This window comes from Electrona antarctica (assembly GCF_951216825.1).
Source record: "Electrona antarctica genome assembly, chromosome: 8".
In the NCBI taxonomy this organism is placed as follows: Eukaryota; Metazoa; Chordata; class Actinopteri; order Myctophiformes; family Myctophidae; genus Electrona; species Electrona antarctica.
In genome coordinates, this window is record NC_136789.1 from 7,062,225 (window position 1) to 7,082,907 (window position 20,683).

The 20,683-nt window shown below is 44.7% G+C and overlaps 1 protein-coding gene across 5 annotated transcripts in view; it reads left to right on the forward strand.

The window, feature by feature from the left end:
* Positions 1 to 20,683, forward strand: part of gdpd5a (glycerophosphodiester phosphodiesterase domain containing 5a) — a 30,547-nt gene that overhangs the window by 3,352 nt on the left and 6,512 nt on the right. For all 5 annotated transcript variants that reach the window (XM_079507219.1, XM_079507221.1, XM_079507220.1 and 2 more), the window contains exons 2-8: positions 10,182 to 10,359; positions 17,234 to 17,337; positions 18,674 to 18,767; positions 19,011 to 19,070; positions 19,166 to 19,264; positions 19,499 to 19,592; positions 20,245 to 20,390. In XM_079507219.1, the coding sequence (XP_079363345.1) occupies positions 10,240 to 10,359; positions 17,234 to 17,337; positions 18,674 to 18,767; positions 19,011 to 19,070; positions 19,166 to 19,264; positions 19,499 to 19,592; positions 20,245 to 20,390 (717 nt within the window). In that variant the 5' untranslated portion in view covers positions 10,182 to 10,239. The remainder of the gene's footprint in view (positions 1 to 10,181; positions 10,360 to 17,233; positions 17,338 to 18,673; positions 18,768 to 19,010; positions 19,071 to 19,165; positions 19,265 to 19,498; positions 19,593 to 20,244; positions 20,391 to 20,683) is intronic.

Consider the following 20,683-nt stretch of genomic DNA (forward strand, 5'->3'; position numbering starts at 1 on the left):
TTAGGACCGTGAGATCTCTGGCACACTCTCGAAGCAAACAGAAGGATACTTCTCGAGAAAAAAAAGCCGAACTTCGACACAAGTGAGTTCTAGGCAACTTGTTGCTACGCTAGCTTGTCGAAAAAACAGCTCGCGCCTCTTTTTCTCTCTCGCTAAAGCTAGCGTTTGTTAGCTTAAAGCTATCCATAGTTAGCTTAGCGCTACTAGGCAGATACGCCTGTGGTCTACTATTACACGCCACGAGGAAGATAAACCTGTGGCTGTTAAGCACTCGGACTCCTCTCTCTACAAGCAACCATGTCGCTGACGAGGGAGACCCAGCCCGGGGAAAGACGCCATCGAGGACAGCCGGTGCCCGCCGACTGTCAAGAAGGCCCCAAACAAAAGACGTGCTCCACCTGGGGATGCGGGAACACGATGTCGGGCAAAGACGGGCATGACGAGTGCATGTATTGTCTCGGCCTCACCCACACCCGTGAGTCCATGGAGGAAATCGGTCCCGTTTGCCTCCATTGTGAGAAAATGGACGACGACGTCCTAAACAACAGGCTCGGACGTGTCCAAAGGTATTATGACAACTTTGCCGCCCACGGACTCCGAGAGAGGAGCCCCACTCCTCCCCCGCGACGAGCTCGCATACAAGTCCCGCCAAAGGGGCTTTGGCCCCGCGTCACCGGAGAGGGACAACGAGCTACCCCGAGACAGAGGCTCGACTACTCGGGCAACAGAGCCCCAACCGGAGCCTCTTCTTCAAGAGCAGCACCTGCCGGCGCTAGCCGAGACAGGTACGCTACTTCAGCCTCTGCAACCAGGGCTCACGAGGCCACTGATTACGAGGCTCATGGCGCGAGGCCAAGGGATACCTTCGCACCGCGCCGCTCTTCCCCAGCTCCACGTGCTCGACAACACGTCGTGCAGGCCACCATTGAGTGCCCGCCCAGACATACAGCTAGACGCAGACAGCCTGCCGTTGCACCCAGCTATATGGTGGACCGCCTGGACCCTTCCCCAGACCGCGCAATGTCTCCCGGTGGGGAGCATTGGACTACCAGGGAGGAAGGGGAGCTTCGTGATGACGAGCTCCCTTCCTTCCAGGAGCAACTCCAGGACTACCACGTCCTGGACGAGGCCTACGCGGACGAGCGAGATGGCCATGATGACCTCTCCCCCGGGGACTACGTCAGCACCACTCGTCGCCCCTTCGACGACCTGGATGCCATGGACATACAGGAGCACCAGCAAGCCAGGGCTCCTGTCCCCCCGCCTCCTGTACCCCCCATGGATGACTCCAATATTTACGAGATATACAGGAAGGCTAGTGCACGTTGTAACCACACATGGCCTAAGTCAACTGTCAAGGTACTACCATGGGAAGGCAGGACTGATGAGTCCGCCCCCCCCCCTGCACCTAGAAGACAGAAGCTCCCTATGGCACAGGGCTTCGAGGAGGCCATGATGCACGCCTGGGACGAACCCCTCCTGAAGGTGGATTTTCCCAAGGCCAGCGCCAAGGGGCCCAACGACATACCAGATAAACAAACCCTCGCCATAGACTTCATGCCAGCTATGGACAAGGCTATAGCGGCCTACCTGGCCAACCCTGCAGCTCCTAGAGTGGATCACCACGTAAAGGAACCGCAGCTCCTGTCCAGCAGCGTGAGGGAAGCCTCAAAACTGAACAAGTGGCAGTATGCACACATGTCATTCGTGGCGAAGGCCCTCAATGCAGGAGCACTTCTCCAGGGTTCCATGAAGAGCCTCCTCATTGAGATGGGACAGAAGTCCATTAAAGTCCAGCTAGCGGAACTGCCAGAAGACCTGGCCGAGTTACGCCGCCTGAATCACGAGATGGCCACCCTCCAGAGGGACTCCACTCTCCACAACGCCAAGGCAATGGCATGTTCCATCCTCCAGGAGAGATGGCGTTGGGTCGATCAGACCAGCGCCATCTCCCTGGAGACAAAGAAAGAGTTTGTGGCTGGAAATATCCACCCAGACAGTATGTTTAAGGACGCTCTGGCCAAGATGTCAGAGACCATCCAACAGCTCGAGTCCTCCACCAAGACGATGAAGGCGCTCGAACCGCTGGCCAACCAGGCCGCCCCGGTAGGCCGCCCCAAGGCTAAGAAGGCACCCTGGAAGGCCAAGACCGATGACAAACCCAGGTCCCAGGACCGGAGCGGAGATAGACAGCGACAGCCTGCAGGCCGAGGCAGAGCAGACCGCCGCACCTCTCCGCCGCCCTACAAGGCCAGGAGCGCTCCCAGAGGCCGAGGCCAGGGGAAGCGCAAATGACCTGCCCGGGCCGGGTCATCTTCCCCACCACACTCAGAGTTCAAGGCCAGAGGTGGGGATCACAGATCTCACCTCAGAGCCTGCGCTGAAGCGCTTAAGGGGGCCTGTACACAGTGCTGTGAGCACCGTTGTACAGACCCCGAAAATTGTTATGTGCAATTCACATGTGTATGTTTTTCCACGTTGTTCAATAAAGAAAACAAAAAAACAAAAAACAATAAAACCAACTCTGAAGGGCATAGGCCCAGTGGGAAAGATAACCCACACTGTGACAGCTTTAGCTGTCACAGGCCAAGAGCTCCACGCCAATTTTTTCCAAACTCAATACCGAAAAAATTCACTAGAGGGAGACATTTCACACAAAGTAAGTCTTCCCCTAGGCAGGCCATGCACCACGCTGACAAGCACAGGGAACCCTTTGTCACGTCATCTGTCACAATGGCGGATATCCGGGGCTTCCCCGTGGATAATCCGTACAATTCAGACAGGATACAGGCTACAGTTCGCCTCCAAACCGCCCACTTCCAGGAAAATTATTTTCTCAGAAGCGAGCGGGCAAAAGGCCGCCATTCTGCAAGAGGAAATCAATTCATTAATGCAGAAAGGCGCCATCACAGAGGTGGCCCTCGACCAATCAATGAACGTTTTTTACTCCCGCTATTTCTTGGTAAAGAAAAAGGGGGGCGGACTCCGTCCCATTCTAGACCTGAGGGCATTGAATCGTCACTTAAAAAAGCTGCGATTCAAAATGCTTACTCCACCAGTCCTCCTACGCCTAATTCGCGAAGGGGACTGGTTTACGTCGATAGACCTGCAAGACGCATATTTCCACATTCCGATTTACCCGCCGCACAGAAAATTTCTGCGCTTCGGGTTCAGAGGAAAAGTGTACGAGTACACAGTCCTTCCCTTCGGAATGTCACTGAGTCCCAGAGTCTTCATAAAGTGCACCGCGGCAGCTATCGCTCCGCTCCGACAGCAAGGGATCCGTCTCGCTACATACGTAGACGACTGGATCCTACTTGCAGACTCTCCACGAGAAGCACTGTCGCACACACATCGTGTGCTCAGCCACCTCGACTCGCTTGGGTTTATAATAAACCACGAGAAGAGCATGCTTATGCCAACACAGTCAATAGACTTTATAGGCATAACACTGAACTCAATCTCTTACACGGCCCGCCTGAGCCAAGAGAGAATAGACGCAACACTGCAGTGCGTGGCGTCATTCAAAAGGGGACGCTCGATTCCTTTTCATGCATGCCTCCGGATGGCGGGGTTAATGGCCTCTGCGGTCTATTTAATCCGCCTAGCAAGGCTACATATGAGACCTTTCCAACGATGGATAGGCTCTCTACATGTACCAATGCACCGTCGGCACCAGAAGGTAACAGTAACATCACAATGCATACTAGCCCTTCAATGGTGGTCAGACAGGAAAACCCTCTCAGAGGGCGTCCCCATGGGAAAGCCTCTGATCAGGAAAGTCATCACTACAGACGCCAGCATGACAGGCTGGGGAGCCACGATGGAAGGACTCACAGCCAGAGGTTTATGGTTGGGGCCACTACGTGCCCTTCACATAAATTACTTAGAGCTCATGGCAGTCTTCCTCGCCCTGAAATACTTCGAGCAGCGCATCCTGGGTTGCCATGTCCTAGTCAGGACAGACAACACCACGGCCATGTGCTACATCAACAGACAAGGTGGACTCAGGTCCCCTCGTCTTCATCAACTGGCTCAGAAACTGATCCTGTGGTGCAACACACGCGTCCTCTCAATAGTAGCGTGTCACGTCCCAGGTCTTCTGAACACAGGGGCAGACCTGCTGTCCAGAGGACCTCTCCGCTACTCAGACTGGTCACTACACCCTCATGCAGTGGCCCAGGTCTGGAGCAGGTTTGGGAAATCCAAGGTGGATCTCTTTGCCACAGAGGAGAACACAAAGTGTCCCCTCTTCTTCGCAATCAGGGGACCATCAACGTTGGGGCTAGACGCTCTGTCACACCAATGGCCCAAAACCCTTCTCTACGCCTTTCCCCCGCTATCCCTCATCAGCCCCACTCTGGACAGAGTGAGGACTCAGGGTCTGAAGGTGCTCCTAATAGCCCCGTCGTGGGGGGTCTGGAGGTCGGAAATAACCCCTCTCCTCTACGACCAGCCGTGGAGAATTCCCCTTCGAGCGGATCTCCTCTCTCAAGCGAGGGGGGAGATCTTCCACCCTCACCCCCAGGACCTAGACCTATGGGTCTGGCCCGTCAAAGGGTGATGTTGACTGCCGTGGGTCTACCTCCGAACGTAATCGAAACGATTCAGAAAGGCAGAGCCCAGTCAACAAGGGACCGTTCCGACACAGCCTGGCGCGTCTTCGAGCATTGGTGCTCACGAAGACCAGACCAAACAGTCCCCTACCAGGCCTCAGTGATCGACGTCCTGTCATTCCTGCAGGAGCTCCTAGACAACGGTCTAGGCCTCTCCTCAGTCAAGGTCCATTTGGCGGCAATCTCTGCCTGCCACCCAGGCTTTGATAACCAGACGGTGTGGAAGCACCCGCTGGTAAAACAATTCATGAAGGGTGTACGCAGGGAACATAGGACATGCAGATCCCTCGTTCCCTCGTGGGATTTGTCCCTGGTTCTAAAGGCGCTGGCTACAGCACCCTTTGAACCACTACAAACCGTGAGCCTCAAGCTCCTAACCCTGAAGGTGGCTCTCCTGATCGCACTCACGACAGCAAAAAGGGTCAGCGACCTACATGCGCTCTCGATCTCTCCAGACTGCATGAGGTTCGATGAGGGGTCGACCAAGGTCACCCTAAAGGCAAACCCCGCCTTCATTCCCAAAAATGCTCTCTCAGTGTGTGTGCCAGTGAACCTACAGGCTTTCCATCCCCCGCCGTTCTCCTCTGACGAAGACAGCAGGCTTAATTGCCTCTGCCCAGTCAGAGCTTTACGCATATACGCGGATAGACTGGCTCCCTTCAGACAAGGAAGCCAACTCTTTGTGTCCTGGGGTGCCAGGACCAAAGGAAAGCCCGTCACGAAGGTCACTATCTCTAACTGGATAGTGGAAGCCATCCGTCTGGCCTACACTAGCCAAGGCGTGGATTCCCCTCAAGCCCTGAGGGCCCACTCCACAAGAGGTGTGGCAGCTTCCTGGGCACTCTACAAGGGTGTCTCCATTCAGGAAGTCTGCACAGCAGCAAGCTGGTCTACACCCTCGACTTTCGCCACATACTATAACCTAGATGTGGCAGCGCCTTCGCTAGCGCACGCGGTCTTGGGGGCCGCTGCTCAGTAAGGCATCAGGGCAGCATAGCGCTGCCTCCTGCCCTCCACAAGGACTAGGTTCTGGACCCAAAAGGGTCCGAGCCCCTCCCAAAAGGTTTACCTGGGACCCACTGGAAGTTCAGGTCACGGGAGTTCATAAAGTCCCATAAACGAAAGGTATTTCGTGAAATTTCTATATAATACAACGTTAAAGGTTACTTTAGTAACCACGGTTGTATATATAAATTGAACGAAATACCTTTCGTGGAACGCCCTTCTGTTCTCTAAAGCAGAAGAAAAGTTCCGAATGAGGGCTGACGTAGCCACGCAGGTATCTATACGGGATAGGCGTGGCTTCCTACGTCACCCTTAGAGCCCAGGACAGCGAAAATTCTAGAATTTTCTGTCCTGGGAGTACATAAAATAATGTTCTGCAGCTAGGTTTTGAAGGAAACCTACCCATAAACGAAAGGTATTTCGTTCAATTTATATATACAACCGTGGTTACTAAAGTAACCTTTAACGTTATCACTGACTCACTAGTTACAGGTTAATACTTGTTGTTATGGCATAGAAGCATTATGAAATTAACCCATGCTGATCCACAACTGTATACAGTACATTACAATCTAAAAAAACAACCATGTATGCTCATAAAATGTAATATGCTCCGATAATCGGCCAGCAATCGGTGATCGGCCATATCAGCCGATATTCACTCTGATCGGTAATCTGCATTTACCTTATCTGTGATCGGCAATTTACCCTATCTGGAGAAACTGATCTTTTACACCATTTAAGTGGTATTAATGTCAATCAGATATATAGTATAACATCATTTTGCATTTCTGTGACAGACTTAAACATTCTCCCCTTCCTCCCCACACACAGGAACAGTTTTGATGTGGGTTTTGACATATAATCATTTTGGAAATATTAAAATTTGCAACATTTCACAAGATCAGTATCGGTATCGGACCTATCGGTATTGGCCGATCATGAGAAAAACAATCGGTGATCGGTATTGGTCCCAAAAAACCTGATCGGAGCATCCCTAAATGTAATGATAAATAAATCAATCGAAATCAGTTTATTATAGCTTCAGTTTGTTAAGTGAATCCGATTACATTATTACCATATCAATTGTGGATAGTGATTGAATGAAGGCCTAAAGGGACAATTTATTGAATATGCTCATTTCTCTATGAGAGCAATGAGCATTGAAAAGGAAATGTCAAATAGAAGATTCAGTATTTTGTTTCTCTAGTCTAAACCATCTTCCTCATGCTGAGCTCATAAAATTGTAAAAGCTATATTGCAAATGCATGAAATTACAGGTTTACTTACAGGTTGTTGCCATTAACATCATGCAACAAGTCTAAAAGTTCCACTAGTGGTCCCTAGAGACAGTGCTGCCCTTAAACCAGCCAGACCAAATTAGCTTGAACTAGATAAAGTGCCCCTTGGGGCACAGGTCTCCACCAGGGCAGGTCAGATTGTGGCCTCCTGGTGGCACTATAATAGGCCAATGTGAAAAGGGTGCCATTTCTTCTTACGCCTTGGATGGCAATTGGATGATTTGAGGCATTTTGTTCCAAAAATGTGTTTTGCAAACCTGTTGGTGGCGCTATAACAGGCCAATGTGAAAAGGGTGGGATATATTCCTCAGCCTAGTAGGAAAGTCCATGAAAGATTTCACGTAAATTGCATGCTGCGTTCATGATTTGAGACATTTTGTTCCAAAAATGTGTTTTGCAAAAATCCACCTGTTGGTGGTGCTATAACAGTCCAATGTGAAAAGGGTGGGATATATTCCTCAGCCTAGTAGGAAAGTTTGTGAAAGATTTCACGTAAATTGCACACTGCGTTCATGATTTGAGGCTTTTTGTTCAAAACGGGCCAATCCTGCAAACTTTGAAAGCCAATGTTAACCTTTTAGGATGGAAGATGAAATATCGGACAGCCCCGGCTTGAACACATGACTATAGAGATAGACTTGTGTAACGATTTGCGGGATTTTTGGACAGAATCTGGAGGAGTAATAACAACAAATGTGTTTTTCAAAAGTCGGCCTCCTGGTGGCGCTATAACAGGCCGTTGTGGAAAATTTGGGGCAGAGATTCATTGTTGGCATCCAGGGAGTGTGTGTGCAAAATTTGGCATCGACCGGGTTAACAGTGCCGGAGATTAGCTGTACACAGACGGACACACGGACGGACACACACGGACGGAGTGCAAAACATACTCTCTCCCCATGCCGGCCTGGTGGAGACAACTGTCCATACTTAAAAATACAATTAAGCAGGTTTATTTTGTTTTGTTGTTTAAATGAAGAAAATTCACACTGAAAGTTTTATTCAGCATCTTTAAAGGACAACTTTAGTTTTTTTCAACCAAGGTTCATGTTTTAGGTTGTTATTAGAAGAATTGTAAGAGGTGATGGGTCGCACACTCCAAGACTGCATTTTAGTTTTTATTCTTTATAACATAACTTCATCAGACACTGATGAAGGCTAGATAGCCGAAACGTCTGTCATTTATGATCAGTCTTGGTGTGTGCGACCCATCACCTTTCTTACTATGTTGATTTGAACGGGTAACGCACCATAAGTCAGAGTGCGGTGGTCACAAGAAAATGATGGCTGTTATTAGAGAAAGTAAAAGATGAGTGTTCTTTATTCATTTGCTGCTTTTTTTTTGTTTGAGCGATTTTAGCTATTTTTGACAGGGGGGCGGGGGCATTCGGACTGTCGGACAAACTGTGGCTTTACAAAATGTTGCGGTATTGTTATTTACTATAGTGCTACTAGACCCCAGGAAATTACATCTGGCCACAAAAGATCACGGGATGGACTGAATGTGAAGGGGGATACTACTGCTATACTGTCTGTGTGCCATACTGTGTGTCGTAGGCCCAATATGTCAGTTTGTCACCTCCCCCTTCACATTCAATAGATCCCGTGATCTTTTGTGGTCAGATGTAATTTCCCGGGGTCCAGTTACTTCAGTAGGACTATAGTAAATAATCGCTGCAAAAGTTTGTAAAAAGAAAAGAAATACATATTTAGCTACTTGTTCAAATGCCCCCCCGTCCCCGTCCCCTCTGTAAAAAATAGCTAAAATCGTTAAAACGAAAGAATGCAGCAAATGAAAAGAATATAACGCTTTCTCTAATAACATACTAAAACATGAACCTTGGTTGAAAAAAAAACAAAAATTGTCCCTTAATTTGAGATATTATATCAAACCTGTCAAATCGGTTATAAGAACAGAAATTATATAAAACTGGTCAAACAAATTAGGTCAAAACCTCTTTGAGAAAGAGAATGACTCTTGTTGCCATCTCTACCAAAACAATTCTTTGTGCCAAGACATTTCCTAAAGACACTAAGGCAACGAACATTTTTCTCTCGAAGTTAAAAGCAAGTGTGAGAGCAGCATGCTGTGCCTGTCGGCTTTTGAAAGGCATGTTGCCAAGTGCACAAATCCATGGATATCTAATGGTTTTCAATGACAGTAAATCATACTAGTCCACTTGCCAGAATGTGAACCCAGGCATGTTGAGTACACCAAAGTTTTGTTATAAATGTTGAGTATGGGTCCCCAGAATGTAGAAACTGCCGGATGCTAACTTGCGTATGTAGAGCAATTTTCATAATTGGCATAATATGTGACCACACCATTAACAACCTATAAGGGGGGGAATCTAAATTTCATCATGCTTTAATAGCATGTGACGTGTCAAACTAGGGGGTTTTCATTATGCTAAATCCATTCCAAGCATTAGTTTTGCACAAAAAACACTCATTGGGCTAAAACGTCCATAGCCGTCATCACAAATGTGATGTCAGAACATTTGGGCAAGTGGCTATGGCTGTTTTTAGCCCAATGAGTGTTTTTGTTTTGCAAAATTAATGCTTGGAATGGATTCAGCATCATGAAAACCCCCTAGTTTGACACGTCACATGCTACATAAAGCATTATGACATTTTGAATGTTTCTCAAAGTGGGGTCCACGGATCATACAGCATTATGTTTATCTAATTGAAAAGTGTGCTGTCAGGTTTTGCACACAATCAATTTGAATACAATTACTATTGGCACATGATTCATATTGTAGTAGTGGTTTCTGTTTATGACTATGAAATGGGTCTGAATGATTTTCATTAGAAAGTTGTTCCAATGGCATCTAAATGTACACATGTGGTTGTAAGTAGTATGCTTGTCACTGTTGTGAGGATGAGGGGGTACTTGGAAAAATAAAATCTCCCCTCCAAGGGGTACAAAAGTTTGAGAAGCCCTGAGTTAAAGCACCATGCTCGAGGAATAACCATGACTAATGTTATTAATTCAAAAAAGATACCACATGGCAATGCACAAGTCAAGCCGTCTTCCACATGTATACTTTTTTAAATATTTAACTTTAACTTTGTAATGGAACTGAAAGGCAGGGGAAGCAGGCTGAAACATACCTTTCTTTGGATTCATACTTTATGAGACCCACATGATTAGATTCTTTATTTTTCATTAAATGCATCTGATAAGAGTTTGAATTGCCTGTATGTATGAAATGTGCTGTACAAATAAACTTGTCTTGCCTCACCTTGCCTTGCCTAGGGTTCCCTATTGTGAGTGGGATGTTAACAGACTGGTGGCGCGTTGAGGCTGTAGGAGCATGGTGAAACACCAACCCTTGCAGCAGGTCTATGAGAAGCAGGTGTGTGTGTCCTTTGTCACTGGGATCTATGGTTGCCGCTGGAAACGCTACCAACGTTCCCATGAAGACAGCTCTTTGGTAAGAAAGTAATTGTTACAACCAAATGCATACATGCACATGACATGTACAATAAGAATGAGTGTTTGTGTCGTCCTCATGGCAGGTGTGGGAAATACTTCAGGATTATTGAGCTAGAAAACTGCTTTTTTGGAGATCTATCTGCCAATCTGTAATCAATTAGGGTGACCGCAGTACTTATTTATAAATTATTAGGTGCCAGAGCTCTCGTGTGTGCGAACATGCACGCGCAAAATTCGTTTTTTTTTTACCTTTTTTTTAAACACAACCAACGGCCAGTAACCCGCCCACCCGTCAGAACACAATAGAGTAGGCATATAGATGTTCTGATGAATTGAAAATTGAGGACACTGATGTAAACAAGTCTTAGTGCTTTTTCTGGTTTTATCCTTGTAGCAGTCAGATTTTGTATTGACCTGTACTTTCATTTGAACTGTACCCATTCTACAAACTGTGAATACAATTCAATTTCCAATCAATCAGTCAATATAACAGCATTTGCAGCAGCAGTTTCCACAGGGACGCGCCAGCCGTAAGAACACACTACAGTAGGCATTTGCAGTTCAGTTGGCACAGCGGCCCACCTGATAATACTACAGTATAACATTAGATACTGTATAAAATAAAGTAGAACAAGTTATAGGGACCCACTGCACTGGCCCATCATCAGAACAGTACGCAATGCTAATAAATACCTGTGTGTTGTTGTTGTCCTCCTTCCTCCTCCTCCTTCTCCTCTGATGACAACTCGATAACCTCATCAATGCTACTAATAGTCCGGCAGCCGAGGTGGACGGGTGGGAAATTTGGTATGTAGTCTTTTTTTATTGGCCTAAAATATTGTCTATGTATACATTCATGAATCCACTTGCTGACCGGCTGTCACTATTGGGCAATTTTTTTATAGGGGTTTCTTGTGACCCTACCATTAACATCCCCTATCGCAGGCAAAAATGTAAAACATGTCAAACTTTCCTTTTGCTTTAAGTAGCATGTGACACGTCAAACGAAGGGGTTTTCATGATTCTGAATCCATTCCAAGCATTAGTTTTGCACAAAATGCACTCCTTGGGCTAAAAACGTCATGACAAATGTGATGAGGTCAGCACATTTTAGGCACATTTGGGCAAGTGGCTATGGCTGCTTTTAGCCCAAGGAGTGTATTTTGTGCAAAACTAATGCATGGAATGGATTCAGAATAATGAAAACCCCCTAGTTTGACGTGTCACATGCTACTTAAAGCAAAAGGAAAGTTTTTGCCTGCCATAGGATGTTAATGGTAGGGTCACAAGTAACCCCTATAAAAATATGCCCAATAGTGACAGCCGGTCAGCAAGTGGATTCATGAATAGTATATATTATATAGACAATATTTTAGGCCAATAAAAGAGTCAAAAGACTATACCAAATGTCCCACTTTAAACAAAAGAAGCCTGTCGGCTGCCGGACTATACTACATAATTCTGTACTAGTCGTTTTTTGTTTTTTTTGTTGTTTGGGTTGTTGTGCTCTGAAAATAGCAGATCTACAAGCTTAGCAACCAAGTGTGAAATCTGCCATTTCAACGCCACCAAGGCCCGCAAAAATGCATTTTGTCGACAAAAAACAACTGTAGATTTAGTCGACTAAAATCGTATGATATTTAGTCGACTAAAATCGTATGATATTTAGTCGACTAAAACACTAAAACAGTTCAGATGACTAAAATATGTCTAAAACGAGATAAAGTTGTATTCCAAAGACTATGACTAAAATCAAAATTTTAATCAACACTGAAACCATCTAAGCTTTTTATTCTCAAACACCCTACTACAGCAGGCAGCTCGTGGTGGTGTCAGTGGACACATGGGCAGCCAGAACTGGCCCACCAGCATTGGCCCTGGCCCGGAAAATACCTTTTGATGATCTGAAAAACTAAATATATTTTCTTTTCTTTTGTCGTTTAACAACATCACGCTGACAGTCCATATGCTTTAATGTCTAAATTGAGCCCCACTTGATTAATTGTATTGAATCAATGCCAGGCACAGACAATCACGAGCCAGGCAGTGGGGAGCACTGACCGCCTCATAGTGCAATCACATGTGTGTTTTATAAGGAGTTGGCACAGTCTCTAGTATGGCTCCACCAATCACATGAGCAACATTTCTTCATAAATCAATTCATTGAATTAGATATTAATTATGTACTGGTCTGCCATCTAATGACAGAAGAAAATGTCCAGAGGCCAATTTACATACTTGTCTGACACCTGTCCTATACTGTCAAAGTTAAGACTGAGCTGTTCCTTGGAGACCCGTTCACGTTCATCATACTTTTAGGATTATTATGAGTGAATCTGTGCAATATCTGTTGGCAAACTGCCATGGACTTTACCACTGTGGAGAAACGGATTGAGAACTTTGTAAATGACTGATGTTGCTATACCAGGGGATCCCTCTCGTTTGGACTGTAGTGTACAATGTTTTGAGTAGTGTTCAAAACATTGTACTGTACTGCCCAAGATGATCTGCTTGTTCTGAAACAAAAATAATAAAAACAGATTGAGCTGTTCAATAGAAAACCAAATCACTGCTTCCAAAGTGAAATACGGCTGATTTAAATGAAACCCTTAAAGTTGTAACCCATCCTGAACCCCAAAGAATTATTTTGACTTGACCATACAGTATACTCTGGGAAAGAATCTGGGGTCTAAACATTGCCACTGACCATCTCTTACAGAGCTACACCGTAAAAAGCCAGAGTCAGTGTGGTGTTGAGATCCTTTGCTCAGAGCCATTTCAGCCAGACACCCAGCTGTGTTTGACACAAACTGTGAGCCCAGAGCCAAAACTAGATCAGTCCTGTTAGTACAAAGAGTGGGCCAACCATAAATTAGTCCATTTACGGGATGTGTGAACTGGGAATGATGTGCTTACCAAGGGGAAAAATATCCAAGCACAAAGCTGTCTCTCCCCTTCTTTCCCTATTTACAAAGCATTATGTAGTTGGCCACTAGTAATCATGTACTGAAATGTTGTTTGTTTGGACCCAAGTGGACCCAAGTTCTATTTGTCATAACTTGCCCTGAAGTGTTAAGAAACATGATGTATAAATTTATGTGCAGAGCAATTGAGTCAGAAAATGACATCATTACTGCTGTGACCCTGTATTCAGTTTGTATAGATTCTCTTCCAAATTAGACACTGAAAACCTGTTTTTTTTATTTATTGTCTCCACCAGGCCGAAGGCATGGGGAGAGAGTATGTTTTGCACTCCGTCCGTGTGTGTGTGTGTGTGTGTATCCGTCCGTCCGTCCCTCCGTCCTTCCGTCTGTGAACAGCTAATCTCCGGCACCGTTAACCCGGGCGAACGGCCTGTTATAGTGCCACCAGTAGGCCGATTTGTGCAAAACAAGTTTTTGGACGGTACACCTACAGATTTTGTCCAAACATCACGCAAATTGGTACACAGTCTCTCTAGAGCCATTCAACGAAACGGGTCTTTCAGATTTCTCAGACTCCATCCTGATTGGCTAAGATTGGCCTCAAAGTTCGCGGGAGTGCTCAGTTTCAAACAAAATGCTGCAAATCATGAACACATCATGTGATTTCCGTGGAATTGTGCACGCACATTCCCACTAGGCCGAGGAAGAAATGCCACATGAACATTTTCAACTCAGCCTCATAGTGGCGCTATAACTGGCCGAAAAGTGTTTTTACCTCTAACTGCACGGATCTGTGGATAACTTTGTATGCCAACTCCCTAGAGGCCAAGGAAAAACCTTTGCCTGTAATTTTTCACATCTGCTCTTTATAGTGCCGACATATGTAAAACACATTTTCTAATATTACTCCTTCAGATTTTATCCAAATTTCACGCAAATCGATACACATGCTCTTCATAGTCATGTGATCAAGACGGGTTTGTTTGATTTCTCATAATCCACCCTCATTGGCTACAATTGGCTTCTAAACTTTTCAGGAGTAGCCCGTTTTGTACAAATCGCCACAACTACTCAACGCAGCGTCCGATTGTGGTGAAACTGTGCATGCATATTCCCACTAGGCTTTGGAAGAAATGCCACTTGACAGTTTTCAAGTCAGCCTCATGGTGGCGCTACAACAGGCCAAGCCGCGTCACACACACACACACACACGTTTATATTGCTCCTAAACATTTTGCCAAACATCACACACACACTCCTATCCTCCTGGTGGAGACCTGTGCCCAGAAGGGCACTTTTTCTAGTTTTTCTACTGTACTGTATGTGATTTATACTGTTTTGTATGTTTTTTATTCATCTGTAATATGGATCTCCCTGGGTGAAATAAAGCATTGATTGATTGATTGATTGATTGATTGATTAAGCAGCCTACTGACTCATCCCGTTATTGAGGACAATATTCCTTTCTTTCTGAACTGGTCGTGTTTACGCTCAGTGCTTCCCTGTTCTTGTTGACAAGGAGCAGACTATTCGAACAGTTAGTCAGGCCTCCATGCAGCTCATGGGTTTTTGTAAGGATGGGCAACTGTGGTGGTGCTGCTGGGTGCTATAGCTATTCAATTTGGGGATAACATTTTCAGAAATGTGATACCAATTTAATATTTAGGCAAGTGATTTTCTTTGGTTAAAATAAGTGTTATATAGCAAAATATGCTGATAGTAATCATTGCTATAGAGCAGTGGTTTTCAACATTTTTCATATTCGGGGTCCATTATTTATTCGTCATTTGAGCCACGGACCACCATTTGATGACATTTACCTCAAAGATTTTGTCCACAATTCCATGCTGTGTTGATGTAGTACCATAGGAAAGGAAAACCATGCCTGCAGTTTAGATTAAGTTATCTGTCTGTCTGTTTGGCAAAATAAGGGAGTTAGGGTTTGTGATGGTTCAACTTCATGTTGAAGTCGGCATGCTGACTAATGTTCAATTGATGTTCTGCTGCGCAAATCCTCACTCCCAACCAGCGGTGTCAGCACTGAGCGCAGTGTTGTGGAGTGAAGAAATGCACTATTTGCCAACTTTTTTATTTTAGTTGTATTTTCAATTGAACACGTGAGTCACTCAACCCTGTACACATAATGTCTCTGACTGACTGACTGACTGACTGACTGACTAGTCATTCAGTGATTAAAGATTTTGCAGCATTGGTTGTTTGGCTAGTTGGACTAACACTGCTATTTATACTACAATGTGTTGGCTTGCAGCGAGCCCACATTGTTTCTTCAGGAACAATAATTTCTAGTTAGTAACATGATCTTAATTAATAGTTAGATACATTCTCAGATACGTTTCTCAGCATGCCCCGTGATTTCAGTTGAGTGAGGTGAGATTCACGATGTCACTCTAGCCAGTTGCCTCATACGTAGATTCACCAGACCTTTTCTAAACCATTTAAAAACACCCCCTATTTGTTGTCATAGAGATTATAGTATTTGTAAACAGCCTTATTTGTTGTCATAGAGAGTATAGTATTTGTAATCACAGTATGTCCTCAATCCATCATTATGTTCAGTAGCTTCATTAATTACACGTTCGCAGCGTGGTATCCGGAGACCCCCTGGAGTCATTGAGGGGGTTCCAGGGAACCACTTTTTGAGGGGATATTATGGAACCCCCTCAGCTAAATGAATGATAGTTAGGAACGAAATAGGCCATTATGGGTGTAACCTGTAAGGTTCAATTTACTTCCATTTGTACCCTCTCAGAGTAAAATTAACACATTTATTCCAAGTAGATTGGGGTCCCAGAGATAAATGTACTGTATGTTTATTAATATAGCACATTTTTTCAAAGTGATTTACAATGTGCATTACATTCACCCATTCACACACACATAAGAATGGTGTAGGAAACCATGTCGGCACAGACCTGCTCATCTGGAGCAGCTAGGACTAGCAGTTAAATGTCTTGCTCAAGGACACTATCACAAAGCCAGGAATTTAACCGGGAACTCTACCTCCAGAGCCACTGCCGCTCCAGATAAAGATAGTATCAAATGTTACTGTTTTCGATGATGTCTACAGCCTCACCAAGTTTATTTTCTAAATTCTTTACAATACCTCCCTTTTACGAAACCTATCTGCTATGAGCAGTCCTTCGTTCATTATCGTCCTGCCTCTAATATTAGCCTGAGGTGTGGTTAGCTGAGGCGTGGTGTGGTGCAAAGCTGATCAGAGCTCAACAGAGATTTGAGCCTCTCACTGGTTCCCACCTTCCCATGTGGCGTTAACCTCTAATCCTGTTAATTACTGAAGGCAAAGTATCCGTGTACAGTGCACACTCTCTCCTCAAAACCTTTGCCCCACATGTCATGTCAGAGGACAGATGAGGGGTTAAAAGGCTTAGTTAATGAGCAAAGCGAAGAGAAACTCTTAAGTCATCTATTTGAGATACCAATAGTGTCAACACTTGTAGCGAAAATTTACATTGGATGTTACTGTGTACATTAGTGCAAATACAGTGCAAGAGAATGTATGTATATTCGAGCAGGGTGACATTTGTGGAATAATTTTCTCATTATGAGAATTTGAGCACCGTCAGCTCAAGTCACTGGGGGTCACACCATAATGTGTGTTAATCCACCATTGTCCTGTACCCTCCTCTGTTGGACATTGGTCGTCATTCACTGTGTGGTTTCCGTTGCATGTGGCTGTGTTAGCGGACGGAGGAATTAATTCCCGCTTTTTGGATCAATCAAATATTTCTACTGTACAGTAATGCCCTACAAAGCCAAAGAGCCTATTGTGTCCCAAAATATAGTTAGTGCACTTTCGCTTTGTAGTTGTCCAGAAGAAACTGCTCATTCATTGTGAGTGCTTAAAGTCAGGTAAAAAGCTAAATGCCCATTGCCTAGCATGTACAAATTGTGTGTTTTGCTCTACAGTGGGAGTGTGCATGGTTCTCTATCCTGTGCAGCTCTTTCCTCCTGCTGCTGTTCTGGGTCTACTTCTGGTTGGTGGCCCAAAACGATTACAATGAGTTCAACTGGTAAGTCAGTCATCTAACTACAAATTAAAGGAGATGGGGATTTCTTCTTGTAAATGAAATTAGAAAACATTGAGTGTGAATTCATCTCACATATACTGTATCCTATGATAATTAAGCAAAAGTCTGTCTGTCCGATAGCCCACTGCTCCTCACTGGCTTGCAGTTGATTTGTGTGCCACACATTTATGTGCCACACATATATGGGAGTCCCAGGGAATGCTTCCCCCCAGGGAATGCTTCCCAGACCACTTGCCTAATAATAATATTAATTTTGTGCCCAACCCAACTTCCCAACATCATCCGTTAACAATTCCCTCCCGATCAATAATGGGATCTATTACATCCCAAAATTATTATTAACAAAAACAACTCGCTGTGAGCTTGTATTTTTGCAATTTATCTAAAACGATACAGATGCTTTCCCGGTTTTAACAGGTTATAGGGACGCAACTTTCATGTATTTGTTGTTGTAGGGCTAATGTTCAATTAGCAGACATAAAACTGAGCAGTCTTCCACGTGTCTCTGAAATGCCATGGAGGTTAAGCTGAAAAATTCACTCTAGTTGTGAAAACTACACCCCATACTTTCTGGTCTTTAGTCACTAACCTTGGTGGCTTTGTTTGCTTTGTCTACGCCAAAATAGTGGTCTGTACTTCAGATAATATGACGCTGTCGGGCAGAAACTATGTATCTCCATATTTAAACCTTTTACGCCTTTTTTTTCCTTCTCATAAATTAATGCCGTACTTCTAATACATGGCACAACTATAATGAAAAGGTTCTACAAGCTCAGGTGGTTAAGTGTGTCTGTGGGTTTTATAAATATTGAAAACAAAATGGGGGCTCACAGCAGATACAGTACCCTTACAGTTTGGCTCAGCACCAAGACACGGAGGTCTTGGAGTAATGTTTTCTTTGAATGTTTTATAAATATTGAACCAATATAAGTCATTAATAAAAGTAATTAATTAAAGCTTGTGACTAAATAATAACTACATTGGACTCCTGGAACACAGGTTCTTTTTTCCATTTCCTGAAAAGTAGCCGTCTTGGACATTCAAGGTTTTCACCTGACAGCAACTATATGATGCTGATGATGGCATGATGAGGTTGATGCAGTGACGTTCATAGACAATATGGGCATGACGGCCCCTTGCTTGTCACTAGACTACATCATGAGATTTGTAGGAACAGTGGAACACGTCAACAATTAACTGAAATGCACATTAACAGCATGTATGTCCCTTTAAATCAGGCCTCATTGTTGAGATAAAACTAGCATCTCATGATATATTGTTTTAGCATTCATCAAATCATCCCTGTCTGATATTGCAGGTCATTGTACAACCGGTCTGGAGAATGGAGGGATGAGACTGTCCCCATCGTTGTGTCCACCGCTGTTGGATTCAGTTACATTACATTCTTAATGGTAGGTGGGTTTTCGTTCTCCTAAATGTGTGTGTGTGTGTGTGTGTGTGTGTGTGTGTGTGTGTGTGTGTGTGTGTGTGTGTGTGTGTGTGTGTGTGTGTGTGTGTGTGTGTGTGTGTGTGTGTGTGTGTGTGTGTGTGTGTGTGTGTGTGTGTGTGTGTGTGTGTGTGTGTGTGTGTGTGTGTGTGTGTGTGTTTTTTTAAATGGATAACATAAGCTATTCTGTTTGTTCTTAACATTGCAGATTTTAGCACTTTTTCATATTTCACTGGGGCAGCAGCTAAACCTCTATTGGGTTCACAAGGTACATTCAATCATATTTCCCTTCTATGCTTTGATATTGCTCCGCAAAACAATTCTGATATCAGGTAACAAGGCATTTGTGTCTTGCCACTTCAGATTGGAGTGCTGGCCACTCTGCTAACCACTATCTCAGGTGTGGTGTCCATCGATGATATTTGGGGTGATGAGTGGGACATCGTCCTTATATCTCTACAGGTTGGTCTTTAAACACTAAATAATTTCCTGTAAGAATTTGACTGTGTATAATAATCATTAAACAAACTATGCTGGACTTATAACGTGTATGTGTATCTGCCAGGATACACAGTTTTTCCATTGTTGTAGGTGCCAGCATGGGAAGACCCATGCTTGTTAAACTTGAATTTCTCACATTTCCTAATTACTATTTTCCTCTTTCAATTCATGTGTTTGTCTGTGTTTTATGTGCAGTTCACTGCACCTTTCCTGCACATAGGAGCCCTAGTAGCTGTCACAGCTATGGGCTGGTTGGTGGCTGGATATGTGGCCCATAAGAGGAGCTCCAGTAAGTCTATTTCAATTCTATTTCAAACCAATGGGTCAGTCCCTTGGCAGCACCTTTTTTTTTAAATGTTTTTTTTTTGCGGCTTTCGCCTTTATTTTATATTTTTTATAGAGGGACAGACAGTAGGCTGACAGGAAATGGGGGAGTGACATGCAGTAAGGGCCGTCGGGATTGGGGGTCGAACCCGCGGCACACTGCCAGCCAAGGTGCCTGGACCGCTGAGCCACGGCCCAGGCCGGCAGCACCTTTAATGCACTAGTACTAGGTCATTATTCAACTTTCAGGGTATGATGCAGACCTGATTCAGAACAGGGCAATGTTGCCATTAAAAACACTGAAAACTAGTCTGAAAAGAAGGACGGGCGTGCCACTTGAAGCAAGGGTGAAGCTCGCTTCTGCTGACTCAACGCAGTCCAAGTTGCATGCTGATAGGGATCGGTTTTGATCTGTTATTGTTAACATGATATGCAAAATGTCATAGTCAGCATCGGACACGAAAGATCCCTGACGAAGCATTGAAATATGATGAGCTGGGAGGAAGAATGCATTGGCAACCAAACCTAATAACTGTCTAATATATCCCCAAAACTGGGTTACATAATATAACTCCGTTTTTGTGTGGATCTAACTGTGAGGTCCTCCTCCCTGTTAGATTTTCAAGTGGCTGTGGTGCTGGTCTACATAGCCATCCTCCTAGTGGTCTGTTTAGCACCGCTCACCTTCAACTGCCCCTGCATCATGGAACATGACAGCCTCAAACCTCAGCCTGAGGTCATTGGAAGACGGGGAGCACCTATGGTGAGATCTGACTCCCTGTTTTGTTTTAAAATGTTGAAATAAATGGGGAAACTGGCATCAAAACAACATGGTTCTATAGATGGCCTTATAAGAAGTACTTGTTGTGGAGTTAAAATGGTGTATTCTGCATAACTTGATGTACAGTATATGTATAAATATGCCATCAGACCAGCCACATAAGACCACTGTATTAGGAATTTAGGATTTTAGACTAGAAAGTAAACGCACCGAACTGCTGCTTCACAGCCAGCCAGCCAGATAAGCAAATACTGTTCCACTTCACTACATGTACT